We start from the raw sequence: 19,717 nt of genomic DNA on the forward strand, positions 1-19,717 counted from the left end.
ACTCCACCATATTATGGTCACTCTTACCCAAGGGGCCTCTCACGACAAGATTGCTAATTAACCCTTCCTCATTGCTCAAAACCCAGTCCAGAATAGCCTGCTCTCTCGTTGGTTCCTCGACATGTTGGTTCAGAAAACCATCCCGCATACATTCCAAGAAATCCTCTTCCTCAGCACCTTTACCAATTTGGTTCACCCAATCTACATGTAGATTGAAGTCACCCATTATAACTGCTGTTCCTTTAATGATAGCTTCAAGCAGTTTTCCAACTACAGATGTTAAACTAACTGGCCTATAGTTACCTGCCTTTTGCCTACATCCTTTTTTGAACAGTGGTGTGACATTTACCATCTTTCAATCTGCCAGGACCTGCCCAGAGTCCAAAGAATTTTGGTAAACTATCACCATATCCTCTCTATAACTTCTGCCGTTTTTTTCAGTACCCTGGGATGCATTCCATCAGGACCAGGGGACTTATCTAACTTCAGGTCCACAAGTTTGCTCAGCACTATCTCTTTAGTGATAGCTATTGCATCGAGATCCTCACCTCCCATCGCGTCCATAACATCTCTCTTTGGCATGTGAGACATGTCCTCCACCATGGAGACTGACACAAAATAGTCATTCAAAGCCTCTGTCATTTCCTTATTACCCAATATCAATTCTTTCTTCTCGTTCTCCAAGGGACCTACGTCCACTTTAGCCACCCTTTTCTGCTTTATATAATTATAAAATATTTTACTATCAGTTTTTATATTTTGTGCTAGTTTATTTTCATAATCTATCTTCCCTTTCTTTATTGCTTGCTTTGTGGTTCTTTGCTGCTTTTTAAAGTCTTCTCAATCTTCCAGTTTCCCACTACTCTTGGTGACTTTGTACACATGAGCTTCTAGTTTGATGCCTTCATTTATTTCCTTGGTTATCCATGGCTGGCTTTCCACACCCTTACTGTCCTCGCTTTTAACTGGAATATACTTTTGGTGAGCACCATGGAAAATCTCTTTGAAAGTCTTTTACTGTTCCTCAACTGTCTCACCATATAGCCTGTGTTCCCAGTCTCCACTTGCCAAATCCTCCCTCATCCCATTGTAGTCTCCATTGTTTAGGCATAATACACTGGTTTTGGATTGAACTATTGCACCCTCCATTTGTATGAGAAACTCAACCATGCCATGATCACTCTTTCCAAGAGGATCCCCAACTGCAAGATCACTGATTTTACCTGCCTCATTGCACAGGACCAGATCTAAGACAGCACATTCCCTGTAGGTTCAGAAACATGCTGTACCAAAGGAAGCTTCCAGAATCATACCTTGTATAATCACTATGGGAACACACTGAACTTGCTTATACATATTGTAACCACTAGGAAGTATACTGTACCAGACAGTTACTTTTATAATTATATGAAATACAAGCAGACAATTAATTGTTAACTTGCAAAGAAAATGTCAATTAAACAGCCTATTCTAAGAATTAAATAGATTTCAGATTTTCGGCATGGACTAGAAGGGCCGAGATGGCCTGTTTCCGTGCTGTAATTGTTATATGGTTGTATAGATCCATCAGGTTACAGGAGACTACATTGTCCTTGGGCTGGGAAGGAGTTATAGGTAACCTCTGTCCCATGCTGTTACCTTCCTCCACTCCTGACCTTGATCAAGACAGGACCTATGGCCCACCATGTCTATACTGACCATCGGGTACCTACCTACACTCATCCTATTCACCACCACTTGGTCCAGACCCCTCAGGTACTGGCTTAGACAGCAGTATTTGTAAGGGTAAGCAACTTGCTAAGGTAGGAGGATTGATGTGGGGGTTAGTGAGTGGGCAGTTCTATGGCAGAGGAGTGGAATGTGGGGAAATGTGAACTTATCCACAGTGCGGGAAACTTTAGAAACAGTGAGAGGCGGCAGAACGGTTGCTGAGTGGAGAACCTGGGAACAATCTGCGTGCAGATATAACAAGCAGGTAGGGAGACAGATGGAGTGTTGGCTCTACCTCGGTGCAGTTTAAAAAGTTTGAGAATCTTTCTCTAGTGTGGGTGAGACTGGATGCTGTACAATTTGCTCATTGAAGGGGAGGGAGTTTTCTGAAGTTTGGGAATCTTTCTGTAGTGTGGGTGAGACTGGATGCTGTCCAGTTTGCTGTCATTGTTGAAGGGAGGGATGTTATAAAGCACTCGGTAAAGGTGCACTGGGATGAAGGTGTTGATTGGCGAGGAAAGGAGGTTGAGAGTGGGAAGTGACCTCGCTGAGGTTTAAGGTTCTGGTTGTGTGGATGGTCTACAGCATAGACAGAATGAAATTGCTTTCAGCAGAATTATCTATGGCCTAGAGCTGGCACAGTGCTCTAGCTGTGGCCCAACCAGAAGCTAAATAATACAGTGCAGGAACAGTGTTGTACCAAACTAATTAAACTAACTAAACTGGTTGCTTCTAAGAACACAATGTCCATATCCCACCAGTTTGCATTGACTGTCCTCACCGCAGGTACATGCTGGAGCTGGCTACAGTTCTCCGGTCAAGGCTGAAACTATGTTCTCTGAGTTGGAGGTGCTGAAAAACTTGCTGGTTGGCTCATGAAGATTCATTTATTTTTCACATGTACGTAGAAACACACAGAAATGTGTCATTTGTGTTACTAACCAACACAATCTACCGAACACAACCCAACACATTACATAGCATGCTCACAACGTTCAGCGGAACAACACAGAACACAATGAGCAACCAAACAACAGCAAAACAAGCCCCGTTCCTCCCTCCCATACCAGAACAGGCCTCTATTTCTCAGTCTTCATGCTTCATCTATCGAGCTTCAACTACTGTGTACTGATTGGCCCGTGAAGAGCAGTAGCATATACTGATTGGCTGATTGACAGCTGTAGTGCGTGCTGATTGGCCGTTGGTCTGTGCAGGTGCTGTAACACATGTGCTGATGTGCGGGAGGCATACAGACGGAAGGGCTGGGCATTCAAGAATGCAGACACAATCGAACAATGCATGAGGGAAGGGTTCACACAGAAGTTACAGGAGCAGAAGAATGAAGGCTGCCAGCTCTATGGATTTCTGGAGGTCAACAAGGTATGTGCGTGGGTGCGTGTCAGGTGCTGTAGACCTTGGGGAATGTGGTCTCGGAATAAAATGTAGGACTCCCAGAGCTGTGAATGTTTGGATATCACAGCCCCTGCGCTGTGGGGCTGAACATGTTGGAGGAATGACAGGGGAGTATGTTATTAAAGGAAGGTGGCAGAAAGTGCCCAAGGCCATGATCAGATGAGTGGTATTGGATAATTGTCCATTTACAGGCTGATGGGTTATTGTCTGTGGTAATGGATGTCTAAGCAGACCCATACCAGGCATTGCCCGAAAATGGTGATGGTTTACTACATGCAGTTATCAGTAATAATGAATGGGGGGGGGGGGGCCAGAAATGGCGGTGCCTGGTTTATCAGTGGTTAGTGGATTAGATGAGTGTGATCTGGGTCTGGTTAATCAGTGGTTACTGGATTGTGTGTTTTGGGTGTAGCTCTGGTTAATCGTTGGTTATGGGATCTGGTGATTTGGGTGTAGCTCTGGTTAATCGTTGGTTATGGGATCTGGTGATTTGGGTGTAGCTCTGGTTAATCGTTGGTTACTGGGTTTGATTGAGGCATGTACTTGGTCTTTTGTTTTACATCTCTTATCTCCTTCCCTCTGTTGATCAGGTTGCTGGGAATTTCCATTTTGCTCCTGGGAAAAGCTTTCAGCAGTCACATGTCCATGGTAAGTACGGGGAGGGAACATGGTCGCATGTGTGAGCCATGTCATGGGATAAGTGACGGTGCCTGCGGTTAAAGTTTATATAGCTCGTCCGTGGCAGCGTTGTAATAGCAGAAAGGCTGGGTCATGGTGTGGACAGAGGCCAAGTGGGATTGGAGCAGTTCCACCTCTCACCAAGCCTACATGTGGGTGATCATAATGCCAGCATTTAGGGGAGATATCTCAGAGTGTTGTAGGCCAGGGAGATGGTGAATGGTTTATAAACAAGTTCAGTTTGTAAGTGAAGGTGTCAGTAGATGGTGAGCCAGTATCCATCCAGAAGCATGACTGTTAATTACCTCTGAGACGGCTGCTGGTGAGTTATGTAGTTTCTTAAATTTCCACTAATTTCTGTAGCTGGGCAAAATTTCCCTTGTAAAATAAGACCATGGGGCACTCACCATCTCATGAATGAAGGACTCATTCCTGACGCATCCATTTTGAAATGGCATAGAAATACTTTGGTCTTTCAACACATCCATTTCACCCATGCAGCCACCTAAACTTACACAATGCCCTGCTTAGAAGTGAGAGCAGCAAAAGTTTTAACATCTTTATTAACTTAAGCACATTCTCAGTAACAAAGTGATGAAAGGTTAACTCAATGTCTGTAGTGAAGTGGCTAAATGAATAGAGACAGTCAAATTTGTAACTTAAGTAGTCAAGTGTACGTTCAAACCTTCCAGTTGTCAACGTGCAAGCACATTAGGAGAAGGCCATTTGTCCCTTTGTGCTTGTTCTGCTATCATGTAAGAAACATAGAAACATAGAAAATAGGTGCAGGAGTAGGCCATTCGGCCCTTCGAGCCTGCATCGCCATTTATTATGATCATGGCTGATCATCCAACTCAGAACCCTGCCCCAGCCTTCCCTCCATACCCCCTGACCCCTGTAGCCACAAGGGCCATATCTAACTCCCTCTTAAACATAGCCAATGAACTGGCCTCAACAGTTTGCTGTGGCCGAGAATTCCACAGATTCACCACTCTCTGTGTGAAGAAGTTTTTCCTAATCTCGGTCCTAAAAGGCTTCCCCTCTATCCTCAAACTGTGACCCCTCGTTCTGGACCTCCCCAACATCGGGAACAATCTTCCCACATCTAGCCTGTCCAATCCCTTTAGGATCTTATACGTTTCAATCAGATCCCCCCTCAATCTTCTAAATTCCAACGAGTACAAGCCCAGTTCATCCAGTCTTTCTTCATATGAAAGACCTGCCATCCCAGGAATCAATCTGGTGAACCTTCTTTGTACTCCCTCTATGGCAAAGATGTCTTTCCTCAGATTAGGGGACCAAAACTGCACACAATACTCCAGGTGTGGTCTCACCAAGGCCTTGTACAACTGCAGTAGTACCTCCCTGCTCCTGTACTCGAATGCTCTCGCTATAAATGCCAGCATACCGTTCGCCTTTTTCACCGCCTGCTGTACCTGCATGCCCACTTTCAATGACTGGTGTATAATGACACCCAGGTCTCGTTGCACCTCCCCTTTTCCTAATCGGCCACCATTCAGATAATAATCTGTTTTCCTATTTTTGCCACCAAAGTGGATAACTTCACATTTATCCACATTAAATTGCACCTGCCATGAGTTTGCCCACTCACTCAACCTATCCAAGTCACCCTGCATCCTCTTAGCATCCTCCTCACTGCTAACACTGCCACCCAGCTTCGTGGTGGTTGATCTAATTTCCCTGCACTGTGTACCTCCCTTGATTCTCTTTGTTTCTAAAAATCTATTGACCTTTGCTTTGATTAAACTCACTGACTCTTGGGTGGAGAATCCTTAAGTTTTATTATCCTCTGGGAGATGAAATTTCCTTGTATTCCAGATGACCCACCCCAAAGGAGCATCATCCCTGGAATTCCCCTGCCAAGCTTTGTATGAAAGATCAGAAGGCACAGCCTCAGAGTAGAAGTTTATTCCTTTAGAACGGAGATGAGGAATTCTAAAGTCAATGGAGTACAGGCTTAGTCTGCATAACCTCTCCTGACAGAGGAATCCCTGCAAAACCATGAGTCAGTCTGGGGAACTACTGGGAGTAAATTGTCCCTGAGTGGACATGAAGAGGATGTTTCCTATAGTTGGTGAGTCCAGGACCAGGGGGCACAGCCTCAGAATAGAGGGATATCTGTTTAGATCAGAGGTGAGGAAGCATTTCTTTAGCCAGAAGGTGGTGAATCTGTGGAATTCATTGCCAGAGACTGGTGTGGAGGCCAAATCATTGGCCTATTTCTGCTCATATGCCTTATGGTCTTATGGCACAATATTGCAGTGCCATTCCCACAGAGTTCTGCATCATTTCAGTGAAACGTCTTCACTCTGGCAGTCAGATTGTACTTGCATTAAGTCCAGCAGACTGTATTCCTTTGTTTGTGGTACCTGCCTGTTAATTCTCAGTGATATGTCCCTAGGTCCTTGTAAAGCACCCAGCACTTTGCGATGTTAAGCCATGAAACTCTGAATTCTTGTTTGCCACAGTGAAATTTAAATCACCACAACTTTGTTTCAAAGTTCATTTTGATAATTTTTTTATGACCTAAGCCCAGAGTATAGATCAGTGTGACTGTTGCAGGTTAGTGCCGAACAGTGCAGCCGTGGCCAGGTGGCGCTGGAACCTTTGCTGTTGGTCACGCCGTCCTTGACTTCAGTGAGAATGTGATAAGTAAGCTTGCTAATGATACAAAGACCGCTGGAGTTGTGGCTGGTAAGGAAGGGTCTCTAAAGACACAGAAGGGTCTCTCACTATAGGATGTGGTAGCCCTACGAAGAGTGCAGAAGGATGTTACCTGGAATGAAGCATTTTAGTTACTGAGAGAGATTGGGTAGTCTGAGATTTTAAAGTGACCTTATGCAGGTTTATAAAATTATGAGAGTGATACATAATCTGATTTTTTTTCCCCCAAGGGGACAGTATCTATTTAAAGTGAGAGGGGAGAGACTTTCAGAGTGTTGGGTCTTTGGAACAAGCTGCCAGAGGAAGTGGTAGAGTCAGGAACAATCACAGCATTTGGATAGGTACAGAGCAGCCGAAGGGCCTCTTTTCATGCTTTCAAAAGAAAAGAATGAGCTTTAAAAAAAAATCTTTTGCTGCTTAAAGTGCCTTTCCAAGCGAGTTTTTAAAAACAAATACTGAAGAAAAGAAAATTCCATGTAAGCTTGTCAAGATTCAAGATTGCTTAATGTCATTGACAGAACACAAGTGTAAATTATTACTCCCGATCAAAAAAAAAGATAAAAGGAGCAATAATAAAAAGAAACGCATGATATATAAATACATAAGATAGCTTATATACATGGACTGTATGTCCATAAAGTGAGACCAGACACAGGAGAGTCTGTACATAAGGTGACTGAAGGAAATGATAAAGTTGTGGTGGATGGGGGTGTAGAGGGGTGAGTTAGTGGGTGGAGGTGTTGATCAGCATTGCTGCTTGGGGAAAGTAACAGAGGAGAGAGGAACATTTGTACAATTTTTACAAAGATAAGTGATCAATCAAGTGCTCAGCAGAAGAGGAAGAAAATCGCAGCCTTTCTGTTGATTTCGTATTTCTTGTCAACCCAATTTACAAACGCCAAGAAGTGAATGTGTAGCTGCATGTGTGGAGGAACACCACGCATCAGAGCTGCTGTAAGCTAAGTAAATAATGCTCGCTCAAATTAATTCTAAATAAAGCAAAATAATCTACATGCCTGAAAGAAAGGGAATTTCTGGCTGTATTCCAATTAATCCAAATAACTTGAAATGCTTCACTAATTGAAAATTAGGTGCTTTTCCTCAAATGTCAATGGGAAAATTTAAAGATTGATTTTCAAAGATTCAAACTTGGTTTTTTTTTCATAGTTGTACCATGAATCTCAAATCAGAATACAATTTGTCCCAATGCTTTATTTTGCAATTTAATTGAAACCATTGAATCTGCAACACCGGTTCACATCTTCACCAAGCAGATGTGAATGGCGGCAACATTAAACAGCTAACAGGGAGGAGGAATGAATAAGGGAACCCTGCAGTATTGTGTAGATGTGGTCTCCCTACGATGGTGTGATAGGGGTATTTAAAATGGAGAGGCACAGTTACTCTGTTTCCCAAGAGAGTGAGGTCTAAAACTAGAGGCCATAGGTTTAAAGTGAGAGATGGTTTAAAGCGGACCCAGGTGTAAATGTTTCTCACAGTATAGTTGGACTGAGATGCTTGGGAGCAGTGGAGACAGGAACAACATTTAAGAAGCAGTTGGACAGATGGTGAATGAGCAGGACAGAGAGACATGGAATTAACACAGACAGGGATGATGGAGAGGGAATTGGAGTTAATACGCACAGGGATGATGGAGAGGGAAGTGAAATTAATATGCACAGGGATGATGGAGAGGGAAGTGAAATTAATACGCACAGGGATGATGGAGACGTAAGTGGAATTAATACGGACAGGGTGATGGAGAGGGAATTGGAATTAATACATACAGGGATGATGGAGAGGGAATTGGAATTAGAATTAATATACACAGGGATGATGGAGCGGTAAGTGGAATTAATACGGACAGGGTGATGGAGAGGGAATTGGAATTAATAAGGACAGCGATGACAGAGAGGGAATTGGAATTAATACAGGGATGATGGAGAGGTAAGTGGAATTAATACACACAGGGATGATGGAGAGGGAATTGGAATTAATACAGACAGGGATGATGGAGAGGGAATTGGAATTAATACAGACAGGGATGATGGAGAGAGAATTGGAATTAATATAGACGGATAATAAAGAGGGAAGTGGAATTAATACACACAGGGATGATGGAGAAGGAATTGGAATTTATACAGGGATGATGGAGAGGGAATTGGAATTAATACGGACAGGGATGCTGGAAAGGGAATTGGAATTAATACACACAGGGATGATGGAGAGGGAATGGAATTAATACAGACAGGGATGATGGAGAGGGAATGGAATTAATACGGACAGGGATGATGGAGAGGGAATTGGAATTAATACGGACAGGGATGACGGAGAGGAATTGGAATCAATACGGACAGGGATGATGGAGAGAGAATTGGAACTAATACAGACAGGGATGATGGAGAGGGAATTGGAATTAATACAGACAGGGATGATGGAGAGGGAATTGGAATTAATACGGACAGGGATGATGGAGAGGGAATTGGAATTAGAATTAATATACACAGGGATGATGGAGCGGTAAGTGGAATTAATACGGACAGGGTGATGGAGAGGGAATTGGAATTAATAAGGACAGCGATGACAGAGAGGGAATTGGAATTAATACAGGGATGATGGAGAGGTAAGTGGAATTAATACACACAGGGATGATGGAGAGGGAATTGGAATTAATACAGACAGGGATGATGGAGAGGGAATTGGAATTAATACGGACAGGGATGATGGAGAGGGAATTGGAATTAGAATTAATATACACAGGGATGATGGAGCGGTAAGTGGAATTAATACGGACAGGGTGATGGAGAGGGAATTGGAATTAATAAGGACAGCGATGACAGAGAGGGAATTGGAATTAATACAGGGATGATGGAGAGGTAAGTGGAATTAATACACACAGGGATGATGGAGAGGGAATTGGAATTAATACAAGGATGATGGCGAGGGAAGTGGAATTAATACAGGCAGGGATAATAAACAGGGAAGTGGAATTAATACGGACAGGGATGATTGAGAGGGAATTGGAATTAATATACACAGGGATGATGGAGAGGGAAGTGAAATTAATACGCACAGGGATGATGGAGAGGTAAGTGGAATTAATACGGACAGGGTGATGGAGAGGAATTGGAATCAATACGGACAGGGATGATGGAGAGGGGATTGGAATTAATACGGACAGGGATGACGGAGAGGAATTGGAATCAATACGGACAGGGATGATGGAGAGGGAATTGGAATTAATACAGACAGGGATGATGGAGAGGGAATTGGAATTAATACGGACAGGGTGATGGAGAGGGAATTGGAATTAATAAGGACAGCGATGACGGAGAGGGAATTGGAATTAATACAGGGATGATGGAGAGGTAAGTGGAATTAATACACACAGGGATGATGGAGAGGGAATTGGAATTAATGGGGATAGGGATGATGGAGAGGGAATTGGAATTAATACAGGGATGATGGCGAGGGGAGTGGAATTAATACAGGCAGGGATAATAAACAGAAGTGGAATTAATATGGACAGGGATGATGGAGAGGGAATTGGAATTAATACAGACAGGGATAATAAACGGAAGTGGAATTAATACATACAGGGATGATGGAGAGGGAATTGGAATTAGAATTAATATACACAGGGATGATGGAGAGGTAAGTGGAATTAGTACGGACAGCGATGACGGAGAGGGAATTGGAATTAATACAGGGATGATGGAGAGGTAAGTGGAATTAATACACACAGGGATGATGGAGAGGGAATTGGAATTAATATGCACAGGGATGATGAAGAAGGAATTAGGATTAATACACACAGGTATGATTTTCGGCATATGCCTGTTCTTTATGCTGCTCAGCTCTCACGTGACCAGAACATACTTGTCATGGAGGTAGTACAGCATAGCCTCACCACGTTGGTTCTTGGCGGTGGAAATGGGAGAGATTACGCATGAGATCCACACTTAAGTTCTGGAGAGTGCATAATAATCTAATGGAAGCAGAGTTCAGTGCAGGCGATTCGGAACTGAGTGGCGAAGGAATTTCATTGCCCAGTGGGTGGTGAATTGTTGCAAGATGGTTGATGAGTGTTATGAAGACAGAATTGGATGGAGAGCATATGAAGGGGTGTGTGGGGTCAGTGCAGGAAATTAACCCATGGCCTTTTCGAACAGTGGTCAGACACAGGCTGATGGGTCTATGGGTGGGGAGTTCTTCGTGGCTGGTGAGGGACTGGGATGTGATGAGAGATGTGCACATCTGTGGCTATATGAGAAAAGCCTTCAAATGCTGTGTCCAGTGCTTCTAGGTTATGTGTCATGTGCTGGTTTTCCAACATTTCACAGGGGTTTCTGCGTGTTTACTCTGTGATGCTTTTCCACTTAAATATTGTTTCTTTTCTCCTTTGCAGTACATGCTGTTGAGAGTAAGTGACTAATTCTGAATTCTGTTCACTTCTGTAAACCTTTCATCGCTCTTCACTCTGTGTGCTCATTTGCTGGAATGCCTGTGGTATACTCTCGCTGAACCTCTTTGCTTGCTCTATTCCCTTTTCATGCTGTATGTTATAACCACCATGGATGTGTCCAGTGTGATGGAAACTCTGAGTGGATACCAGTGCAATGTGTTTCACAGTTCCATAGACCAGGGAGATGCCTGCAGCTGATTCTACCTTCGTTATCTGGGGGAGATTAACTAGGCACTGTGCAATGCTAGGTACAGTGTTAGTGTCTACAGTCTACTCTAAAACACCTTAAATATTACTACTGTGAATATAATTTCGTTCATGATAAACACTTTTATCTTATACTGAGCTACAAACCTGGGAGAGTTTTATGACTGCAGGTCCAGGGTCCAGGGCTATTAACCTGTAACAGGTATACTGTATATCCCTCTGGGAATTGGTGTGGCTCGGTACCAGTGGGGACAGATCTTAGAGATGTTGCCACACAATATGAAGGCACTTTTATCGAGACCCATCTGTACCACTGGACCATCCAGCCAGCGTATGATGAGCCATCACCTTCCTTCTCTGCCGCAGATGTCTGGGGGTTTTACTCCAGGATGAAGGATCTCAGTAATTTCCACCCTTAGACAAGGTTGTCTCCCAAAACCCCCACCCTACAGCTGCACGTCTGACCAGTTTACACTAATAAACTGCTCAATATAACTGAAGTAAACTTGCATAATTGGAGCTAGAGTATTCATGGAGGGACGGGACAGTACAGGGGGGTTATGGGACAATACAGGGACAGGGACTGGACAGTACGGGGAGGGTAACAGGACGGGACAGTACTGGGATGGGTATGGGACAGTACCGGGGGGGTGGGTACAGGACGAGACAGTACAGGTGGGGGTACGGGACAGTACAGGGACAGGGATAAATTTCTGTGGAATATGGCAGGCTGAGGGAGACCTGACAGAGGTTTATAAAAGTATGGGAGACGTAGATATGGTAGATAGTCTTCTTCCCAAAGAGAAAATGTCAAACACTAGAAGGCATCCAGGGGAGAGTTTCAAGATGATTTGAGGTAAGTTGTTTTGAACAGAGTAGTAAATACCAGGAACACATTTCTGAGTGGCAATAGTTTGAGGCATTTCCAGGCAGAGAATGGAGGGGCATGGGTCATTTGCAGGTAGGTGGGATTGGTGTAATTTAGCGTCATGGTGGAAGTCACGATGGGCTGAATGGCCTGTTATAGCAGTGGCGGTGTAATTGATGTTCAGATATTATACCCAATATCGCCGCCAGAGTTTATTCACAATCAGCTTCATTATCACTGCCTTTCGGACGTGAAACCTGCTGTGCAGCAGCAGAGCAAATTCATAAAATGACTATACATTACAAAATGATTCGTGCAAACCAGACTGCTTGTTGGAGTCAAGCACGTGGCATGGCAGACCAGATTCTCCTGTGCGAGAGACCGATGTGGGGCCCTTGACCACATTGAGTACTCAGTGTACGCTGGGTCAGTGAGTCTGCTCACATCATTGCCTGGTGCTTGCCCTCTCACCGCTGTCTCTGCATGCAAAGTGAAACTAACAAACACTAATTGATGTGAAGCAAATGGCCGCCTGTCTGCAGAATTAACCAGCTTCTTTTCATACAGTAAATGTATAGCTTCGGTTCAAGTTGCAGAATAACAATGCAATAATGGACCACCTTGTCCCCAAGGTCACTGGTCAACAGGACAGTATAATTTGGTGATGTCTGTCTATAATCCATAATTAAATAATCAAACAATGGGTTGTAACGATAACCAGGTGTTTATTAGATTGTTAAGGGGCCAGTAATATTGTTTTGAGCACGGAGGCAGGTTCTTCAACTCACCCTGCCATCCAGTACCTGTCTGTACCCATCCCATCACCCAGCACGCAGCCCGTAGTCCTATATATCCTGCTCACCTAAATATTTAAATGTTGTGGCAGTCTCTGCAAATTCTGCTTCTAATCCAGTGTTTTTCTTCCCCTTTTCTCTCCCAGTTCATGACCTGCAAACATTTGGACTGGACAATGTAGGTAAAATTCAGAGCTCCCATCTCCGTGTGGGTTTTTGTTAAATCGCGTTTTAAGTGTAGACGCTTAGAATGTTCCTGCATTAGTGCAGTAACTTGTCAGTGATGAGCAATGAGGTCTGAGCGCCTGTACTGAACAGCAGAAATTGATGTGAATCTGGCATCCTGCTGCCTTTCTGAGAATGAATTAACACTGCCTGATCTTCAACCTCAGCACTGTCGTCAAGTTGCTCTTCATATCCGTCTATTTGTTTGGAACAATCTTAACAACAGTCTCCACATTCCCTCTGGAGCAGAGAATTCCAGAGGTTCACCAGTTGGATGAAGACATTTCTCCTCTGCTCTGTGCCACCTTCGCAGGTGTAGCACTTGCCTTGCTGGTCACACTTCAGTTGGCTGTGAGTGTGCACCACTCTCAGATGCCATTTTACAATGCGACCTAGTTCCATTTTGTTCACCTCACATTATCTTCCACCTGCCTTATCCTCGGCCTGTCAACAACCCAAATCCTCTTCACAAGCTACCAGGAAACAGGCAAAGTTCCTTAGTCAGATCATGGACGTAGAGCTGAGCTGTGGGCACTAATCTCTGGGTGCTGCCCCAGTCACGGCCTGACAACCTGATTGATTATCACTCCACCTGCCTTGTATTTGTTCACCAAGCAACCTATCAGACAATCCAAATCCACTGGTTAAACTAGTTAGATCTGAAACTGCTCAATCCTGTCACCTGACGAAACTTGACTGTAGACAACCAGCCAATCCTGAGACAAAACAAGGCCAAAGGAAGAGAGATCAGGGAGCTGTGTAACACTGGAACTCAAGCTTGTTCACTCTACTGGGAGATCTGCGGGAGCCTCCCATTGTGGAATGTTGTGAGTAATGTTCCCTGTACTTTCTCCTCCAGATAAACATGACCCACTACATCAAGCACCTCTCCTTCGGCAGTGATTACCCAGGAATAGTCAATCCGCTCGATGGAAGCAATGTAACTGCATACCAAGGTGAGTAGGATGGTGGCAGACTGCAGGTTTCAGGCCAAGGCCAGACTCTGAGCACAAGAAGATTAATCAGAGCAGGAAGTGGGCATAACAGCAATCTGTTGCGATTGGGATATGTCTCTGATGAGCTCTCTTCCATCCCACACTCTGCAGATGTTGTGGAAGATCCACCAGGCTTTCGGTCAGACTGTTATTTTGCCCCTGGGCCCTTCCAGGTGCTGGAACCTTTCTCACTTTTCAAACCACTAATTTATACTTTAATCTCTCCGTACTTCCTAACAACTGCCTTGCGCCCTGTCTACAATTACTCCTGGAGCTGCATGAATGGACACTCTGTCAGACTACAATGGTCTAGGTGTGCTTTTTCTAAAAATGTAATAACCTTCCCAAATTGTTCTGCCAACTTCAGATAGTGTCCGGTCCTGGCCTGTTGCTGTTTACTGTCCCATTCCTTCACACCACCTGCTGAATTCCACAGGTAATGTATACCGGTTGCACAACCCTCAAACATTCCCGTGTAGAGCAACACACAGAGTGCTGGAGAGACTCAGCAGGTCAGGCAGCATCTATGGAGGGGAATCAACTTAACGTTTCAGGCCGAGAGCCTTCATCGGATGTGGAATGGGGGAAGAAGCCAGAATAAGGAGGTAGGGGAAGGAGGTCAAGCTGGTAGGTGATAGGTGAAACGATGGGCACATACTCCCCATGTAGTAACAAGTTTCCCTATCAATAGACGCCATTGAAAAAGGCGTGTACTCCACTGGACCTGAGACTGTCACCCGGATAGTTAAATGTTCAGTGTCACACCCCACTCCCAATCAGACACACTTTCACAATCATATTTTATTCTGCATTATTGATACAGCTTAATCTCTGGCAGGAAATGCCACTGCATGACCCTCTCAAGTTCAGAAAGATCTGTCAGCATCGGATTCCCATTCCAATAGCCATGAAGGTTCCAAATGTGCCTCCGCTCTGCATCATGGTCTTCCCAACTCCACCCAGCAGCTCACGGCCCCTCAGTCCCAGCCTGAAAGCCAAGCAAAAGTGCATTTGTACACAATGTGATAGTGTATTTAATATTCAGTTGTACCATAGTGAGGCCGTTCAGTCCATCAGATTTACGCACGTCAAATCCCATGACCTACTCACCCTCAACACCCAGTTCACCTCCCAGCTGCTTAACTCTGGGATGAGAGAGGAAACCCACGCAGTAATGGGGAGACAAGTCAGGGTGTGTGACAGCAGTGGGGTGGGAGTCTCTGGGAGACACCTTTTGCAGCTGCTGCCAGTTGCTCACATCTGGTATCGTAGAGCTGGTGTATCTGTGGAATGGAGCTTGAGAACCACTCCAGGACGTTCACCTGCTCCACCGAGGGGATGACTGCCTGTCTTGTACCCACATCCACCTTCACTGGCAGCACTTTCCAGATACAAAGCGTTCCTTTTTCTCTCTGAATTTTGGGACACCCCTCCATCACCCGGACTGGGACATAGGAGCCCTCTGTCCTGGGCCAGTCATTCAAGTTGTCCCAGCTGTAGCCCAACTTCAAAGATCCTTCCTCTCCCAGGGATGAGGTCTTTAAAGCTTTGATTGCCTTTTCTGTAGCTCTGGGTTTTTATGGAATGGGATTGCTAGCCCCATGCCTAATCCCCTTCCTTTTGCAGCCGGGCTTGGGACTGTCCATCCGGAGTTTTGGACACCCCACCATGGGGAAAGGATTCTGACCACCTACCTGATCTCTGCCTGAAAATGGCATCAAAATAGACAAGTTGTCTGACACGACTAGGTGTCCGGAGATTTCAAGGGAGATGCAGCATCAAGCTCAGAGGGTAACAGAACCTACCCACTACACCCAGTTATTGATCCCTATTACAGTTGGTAATCAGGTGCTTTTTGAATTCTGGGTAAGCCAGCTTTGGGCCAAGAGACAATTGTAAAGTTTTCCTGTGACCAATGGTCGGTCTTTTTCCCTGGGTAGAGGAATCTATATTGAGAGGGCATACTTTTAAGGTGAAAACAGAAAGATTTAAAGGAGATCTGAGGGCATCTTTTTCCACACAGAGTTAGTGTATGCAATGAGCTACCAGAGGAAGAGAGTGACGGTACAATTATGATGTTTAAAAGCATTTGGGCAGCTACATGGACAGGAATGGTTTAGGGATATGTACCAAACGGGACCACCTTAGGTAGACAACTTGGTTGGCATGGCCTTTATTCATGCATTATCACTCAGGCTCTATGTTTTAATGTTTAATTCAACTGTAGTTGCTGTCATCAGCAAACACCAGCCTTTTCTCTGAGGCTGTGGAAGGAGGCATACCCTGCATACACAGAGGGTGAGTGTTGCAGAGTGATCACTGCATTTCTCTGAACGATGACTGACCTGTGGTTGTTAAGTTGTTGTCTGACTATTGGCGTCAATGTCACAGAGCTGCAGCTGAGCTTTTAAGCTCACAAGAGCTGGGTTGTCTGCCTTTGGGTCTCACCCATCCAAAAAAATGAGTGCAGAGGACCCCAAACTTCTGTGGGGACACCAGGGATATGGTCTATAGATTGCAAAACCTGTTTGTGGTTTGAAACGGTGATCTACTGACCTGAGGCAGGAGAAGGTGCCGAACAGTGCTCCAGCAGCCATGCCAACGGCACAGCCCATCATGAATCCCATCTTCACCCTGTCAAAGCAGCTAGGTTGTGACTGCCCGTACGGTCCCACTGTGACTGGCATCTAGGAGAGGGCAGCAAGGTCTCTGAGCATCATACATCAATCCCAGCAGAGGCTCCCTCAGTACTAGCCACTGACCTACTCCCATAGGGGGACAGAGATAACGAGAGCTGGGTAAACTCGAGTTCTCCTGCGGCTCTCCGCTGACGGTGACCAGTCTCCGCCCACCTCACTGGGCAGCGGCTTCAATCCTCGATAACCAGGTCACTGACCCATCAACCACAGAGCTGGGATGCGTATGGAAATATACAACTGGTATCGACCTGAAACAGGCAGTAGCGTTCCCAGTGAGAATCCATACCCCTCAACCCTCCCCAATCCCCTCCCTTCCTCCCCACACTGGAAGTGTACAACTAGTATCAACCTGAAACAGGCAGCGATGCTCCCAGTGAGAATCCACCCTGCCTCAACCCTCCCGGATTCCACCCGACCGACTCTGCGGCCTGCCTAATGATCGGGCCCCGTCTCCCGGTCTGACCATGTCCCATTCTCCGACTGCCTGGTTCGAAGCCCAGGTGCCGCTTCTCCGACACTGTTCCGCTCCTTGGCGCTGCCTACCCCACTCACCCCGACTTTGTTCTCTCTCCCCCAATATCAGACCGCCATCTTAGTCTAGACAGGAAGTAGTGACATTTGACCCGACCGTCATCCTGTCACATGGCGGGGGAAGAGAGAGAATGTTCCCGGTCACGTGATAAGGTTTCCGGCGATCGGTAGTTATGCCGGGCGATGTGCCGAATCATGTGATCCATCCCTTAGCTATCGAAATAACCTTGAAGTCTATCGGAAAACAGTGAAGCGAACGGGATAGTAAAGGGAGAGGGGGTGAGGTGTAAACTGGAAAGGGCCAGTGAGTAGTCATGGAAACAGGCCTTTGGGCCCACTACGTCTACACCCACCGTCATTGAGTAGGTGTCCAGCTACCTGTAAAATATTATTCCGGTTGATTCTCTGGCAGCTCTTTGGATAAAAATGTATTAATGTTATTTTTATTTATTGTTTGGATTATGTATAACTTGGGTTAAGGTTTCATGAGGCTGGGGATTTTCATGGCAGTTGTACCCTGGGTACAGATGCTCATGAACTTGCACCTCCCCCCTCACCTTAAACCTATGCCCTCTCGTTCAGGACAACGTAGTCTGACTATAACCGTCTACTTTAATAAACCTCTATCATGTCACCTCTCAGCCTCCTTCACTCCAGGAAAACCAATCCTGGCCTATCCAGTCTCTGTACAACTCAAGCCCACAGCCTAGGAAATATGTTTGTAAATGGGGACACTGGACTCTGCAAATACTGGGGTATTCTGACATTTCTGAGAATATTTTCTGTACCTTGTCTTAGTTTAGTCACATCCTTCCTGTAGTCTGGTGACCAGAACTGTGCACAGTGTTCCAGGTGTGATTCGTCTTTGTCGTGTACAATCTTGTTAGAGGGACGCTTGCCACATGTGTTTCCATCCTCAGGACACTGCTTATTTGTATCCCAGCTAAAGAAACGGAACAAGACTTGCACAAATATTGAAAATGCAGACTATGAGGGAAATTATTTGGATTTTTAAAAGATATTTGATAAGGTGACATAGAAAAGGCTAAGGGATTCATGGTGAAGGAATTGGAAATAGAGCTAAATGGATAAATGTGAGTACTTCAGGATTTGTGTTGTTCACTACCAATGATGGGTAAGGAGACCACGTATAACATACCCACATCAGCTGACCAACAGCAGATTGGTGGGGAGGACACAGACACTACAACGGATCTAGACAACTGCAGTGGGTGGGATAAAGGTGGTTGGGTGGGTTATAGTGTGAGGAACATTGTTTAAATAGAGAGGAGTCACTAAACAGAGGTCTGGTTGTTGTGAGAAACACATCTGCCTTCAGGCATGGGACAGGCTGAAGAGGACAAATTGAATGTTGGTCTCTACCACAAAGGAATTATCTTCTTCAAAAGCGAAGGTTCATTTTTGGGATGAATAGATTGAACACATTCCACCATCCAGTGAGTAGAAATAATGAACCATCAGGTCTCAATAGGGCAAAGGGTCCTTCACCCAGCCACTTCATTACCCTGCCTCTGTCTCTTTCAGCATCCATGATGTTCCAGTACTTTGTGAAGATCGTTCCCACGATTTATGTCAAGTTGGACGGTGAGGTGAGCTGGAGCAGATTCATGTGGTACAAGGCCCAGGTTCTCCCAGTGTGACCCTCCCTCAGTACTGCCCGTCCCACAGTGTGACCCTCCCTCGGTACCGCCCGTCCCACAGTGTGACCCTCCCTCAGTACCACCCCTTCCAGTGTGACCCTCCCTCGGTACTGCCCGTCCCACAGTGTGACCCTCCCTCGGTACCGCCCGTCCCACAGTGTGACCCTCCCTCGGTACCGCCCGTCCCACAGTGTAAACCCTGCCTCAGTACCGCCCCTCCCACAGTGTAAACCCTCCCTCGGTACCACCCGTCCCACACTGTGACCCTCCCTCGGTACCGCCTCTCCCCCGGTGTGACCCTCCCTCGGTTCCGGCCCTCCCATGCTGTGACTCTCCCCTCGGTACCACCCCATCCCACAGTACGGTATTCCTTGGTCATCTTTGGTGCTGAGGTCCGACTTCGGGATGCTGATATTCCCGTTGTGTAGTTTATAAAACCACAGGACATAGGAGCAGAATTAGGCCATTCAGCCCATCGAGTGTGTTCTGCCATTCAATCATGGTTGACATTGCCTTCTCTACCCGATTCTCCTGCCAACTCCTGGTAAACTTTGCCATAACTAATTAATGAACATTGTTGGAATGGGAGCCCTGGTCACACTGCTGGGATTGATGCGATGAGTAGGGGTTTGTGATGAAGGTGACCCAAGGGATGATGCAAAGGGAGTGGATGTGTGCCTGAATGGTCAGGGTGTCAGGTATCATATGCTGGGCTGTGGGACGGTGCACGGGGGTCTCAGTGGGTGGGCTGTGGGAGGGTGCACGGGGGTCTTGGTGAGTGGGCTG

General features: G+C 45.6%; 2 protein-coding genes across 3 annotated transcripts in view; one reads left to right on the forward strand and one right to left on the reverse strand.

The window, feature by feature from the left end:
* Positions 1-19,717, forward strand: part of ergic3 (ERGIC and golgi 3) — a 52,571-nt gene that overhangs the window by 12,173 nt on the left and 20,681 nt on the right. The window contains exons 6-11 of one of the 2 annotated variants that reach the window (XM_063040961.1): positions 2,925-3,090; positions 3,714-3,771; positions 10,895-10,909; positions 12,967-12,998; positions 13,905-14,001; positions 18,816-18,880. In XM_063040961.1, the coding sequence (XP_062897031.1) occupies positions 2,925-3,090; positions 3,714-3,771; positions 10,895-10,909; positions 12,967-12,998; positions 13,905-14,001; positions 18,816-18,880 (433 nt within the window). The remainder of the gene's footprint in view (positions 1-2,924; positions 3,091-3,713; positions 3,772-10,894; positions 10,910-12,966; positions 12,999-13,904; positions 14,002-18,815; positions 18,881-19,717) is intronic. The other variant, XM_063040962.1, reaches the window with a different exon arrangement.
* On the reverse strand, positions 14,827-17,419 carry romo1 (reactive oxygen species modulator 1). Its single transcript, XM_063040965.1, has 3 exons — positions 17,292-17,419; positions 16,597-16,727; positions 14,827-15,028 (listed from the first exon to the last, which is right to left on the reverse strand). Exons 2-3 carry the CDS (start codon positions 16,725-16,727, stop codon positions 14,920-14,922), a joined length of 240 nt encoding a protein of 79 aa, XP_062897035.1. The 5' UTR covers positions 17,292-17,419; the 3' UTR covers positions 14,827-14,919.

This window comes from Mobula hypostoma, chromosome 2, assembly GCF_963921235.1.
Source record: "Mobula hypostoma chromosome 2, sMobHyp1.1, whole genome shotgun sequence".
In the NCBI taxonomy this organism is placed as follows: domain Eukaryota; kingdom Metazoa; phylum Chordata; class Chondrichthyes; order Myliobatiformes; family Myliobatidae; genus Mobula; species Mobula hypostoma.

Coding starts and splice junctions, on each gene's coding strand:
- romo1 (XM_063040965.1), bottom strand. CDS start 16,727: ATGCCAGTCACAGTGGGACCGTACGGGCAGTCACAACCTAGCTGCTTT. Junction 15,029..16,596: donor GGCACCTTCTCCTGCCTCAG/GTCAGTAGATCA, acceptor CTTGGCTTTCAG/GCTGGGACTGAGGGGCCGTG.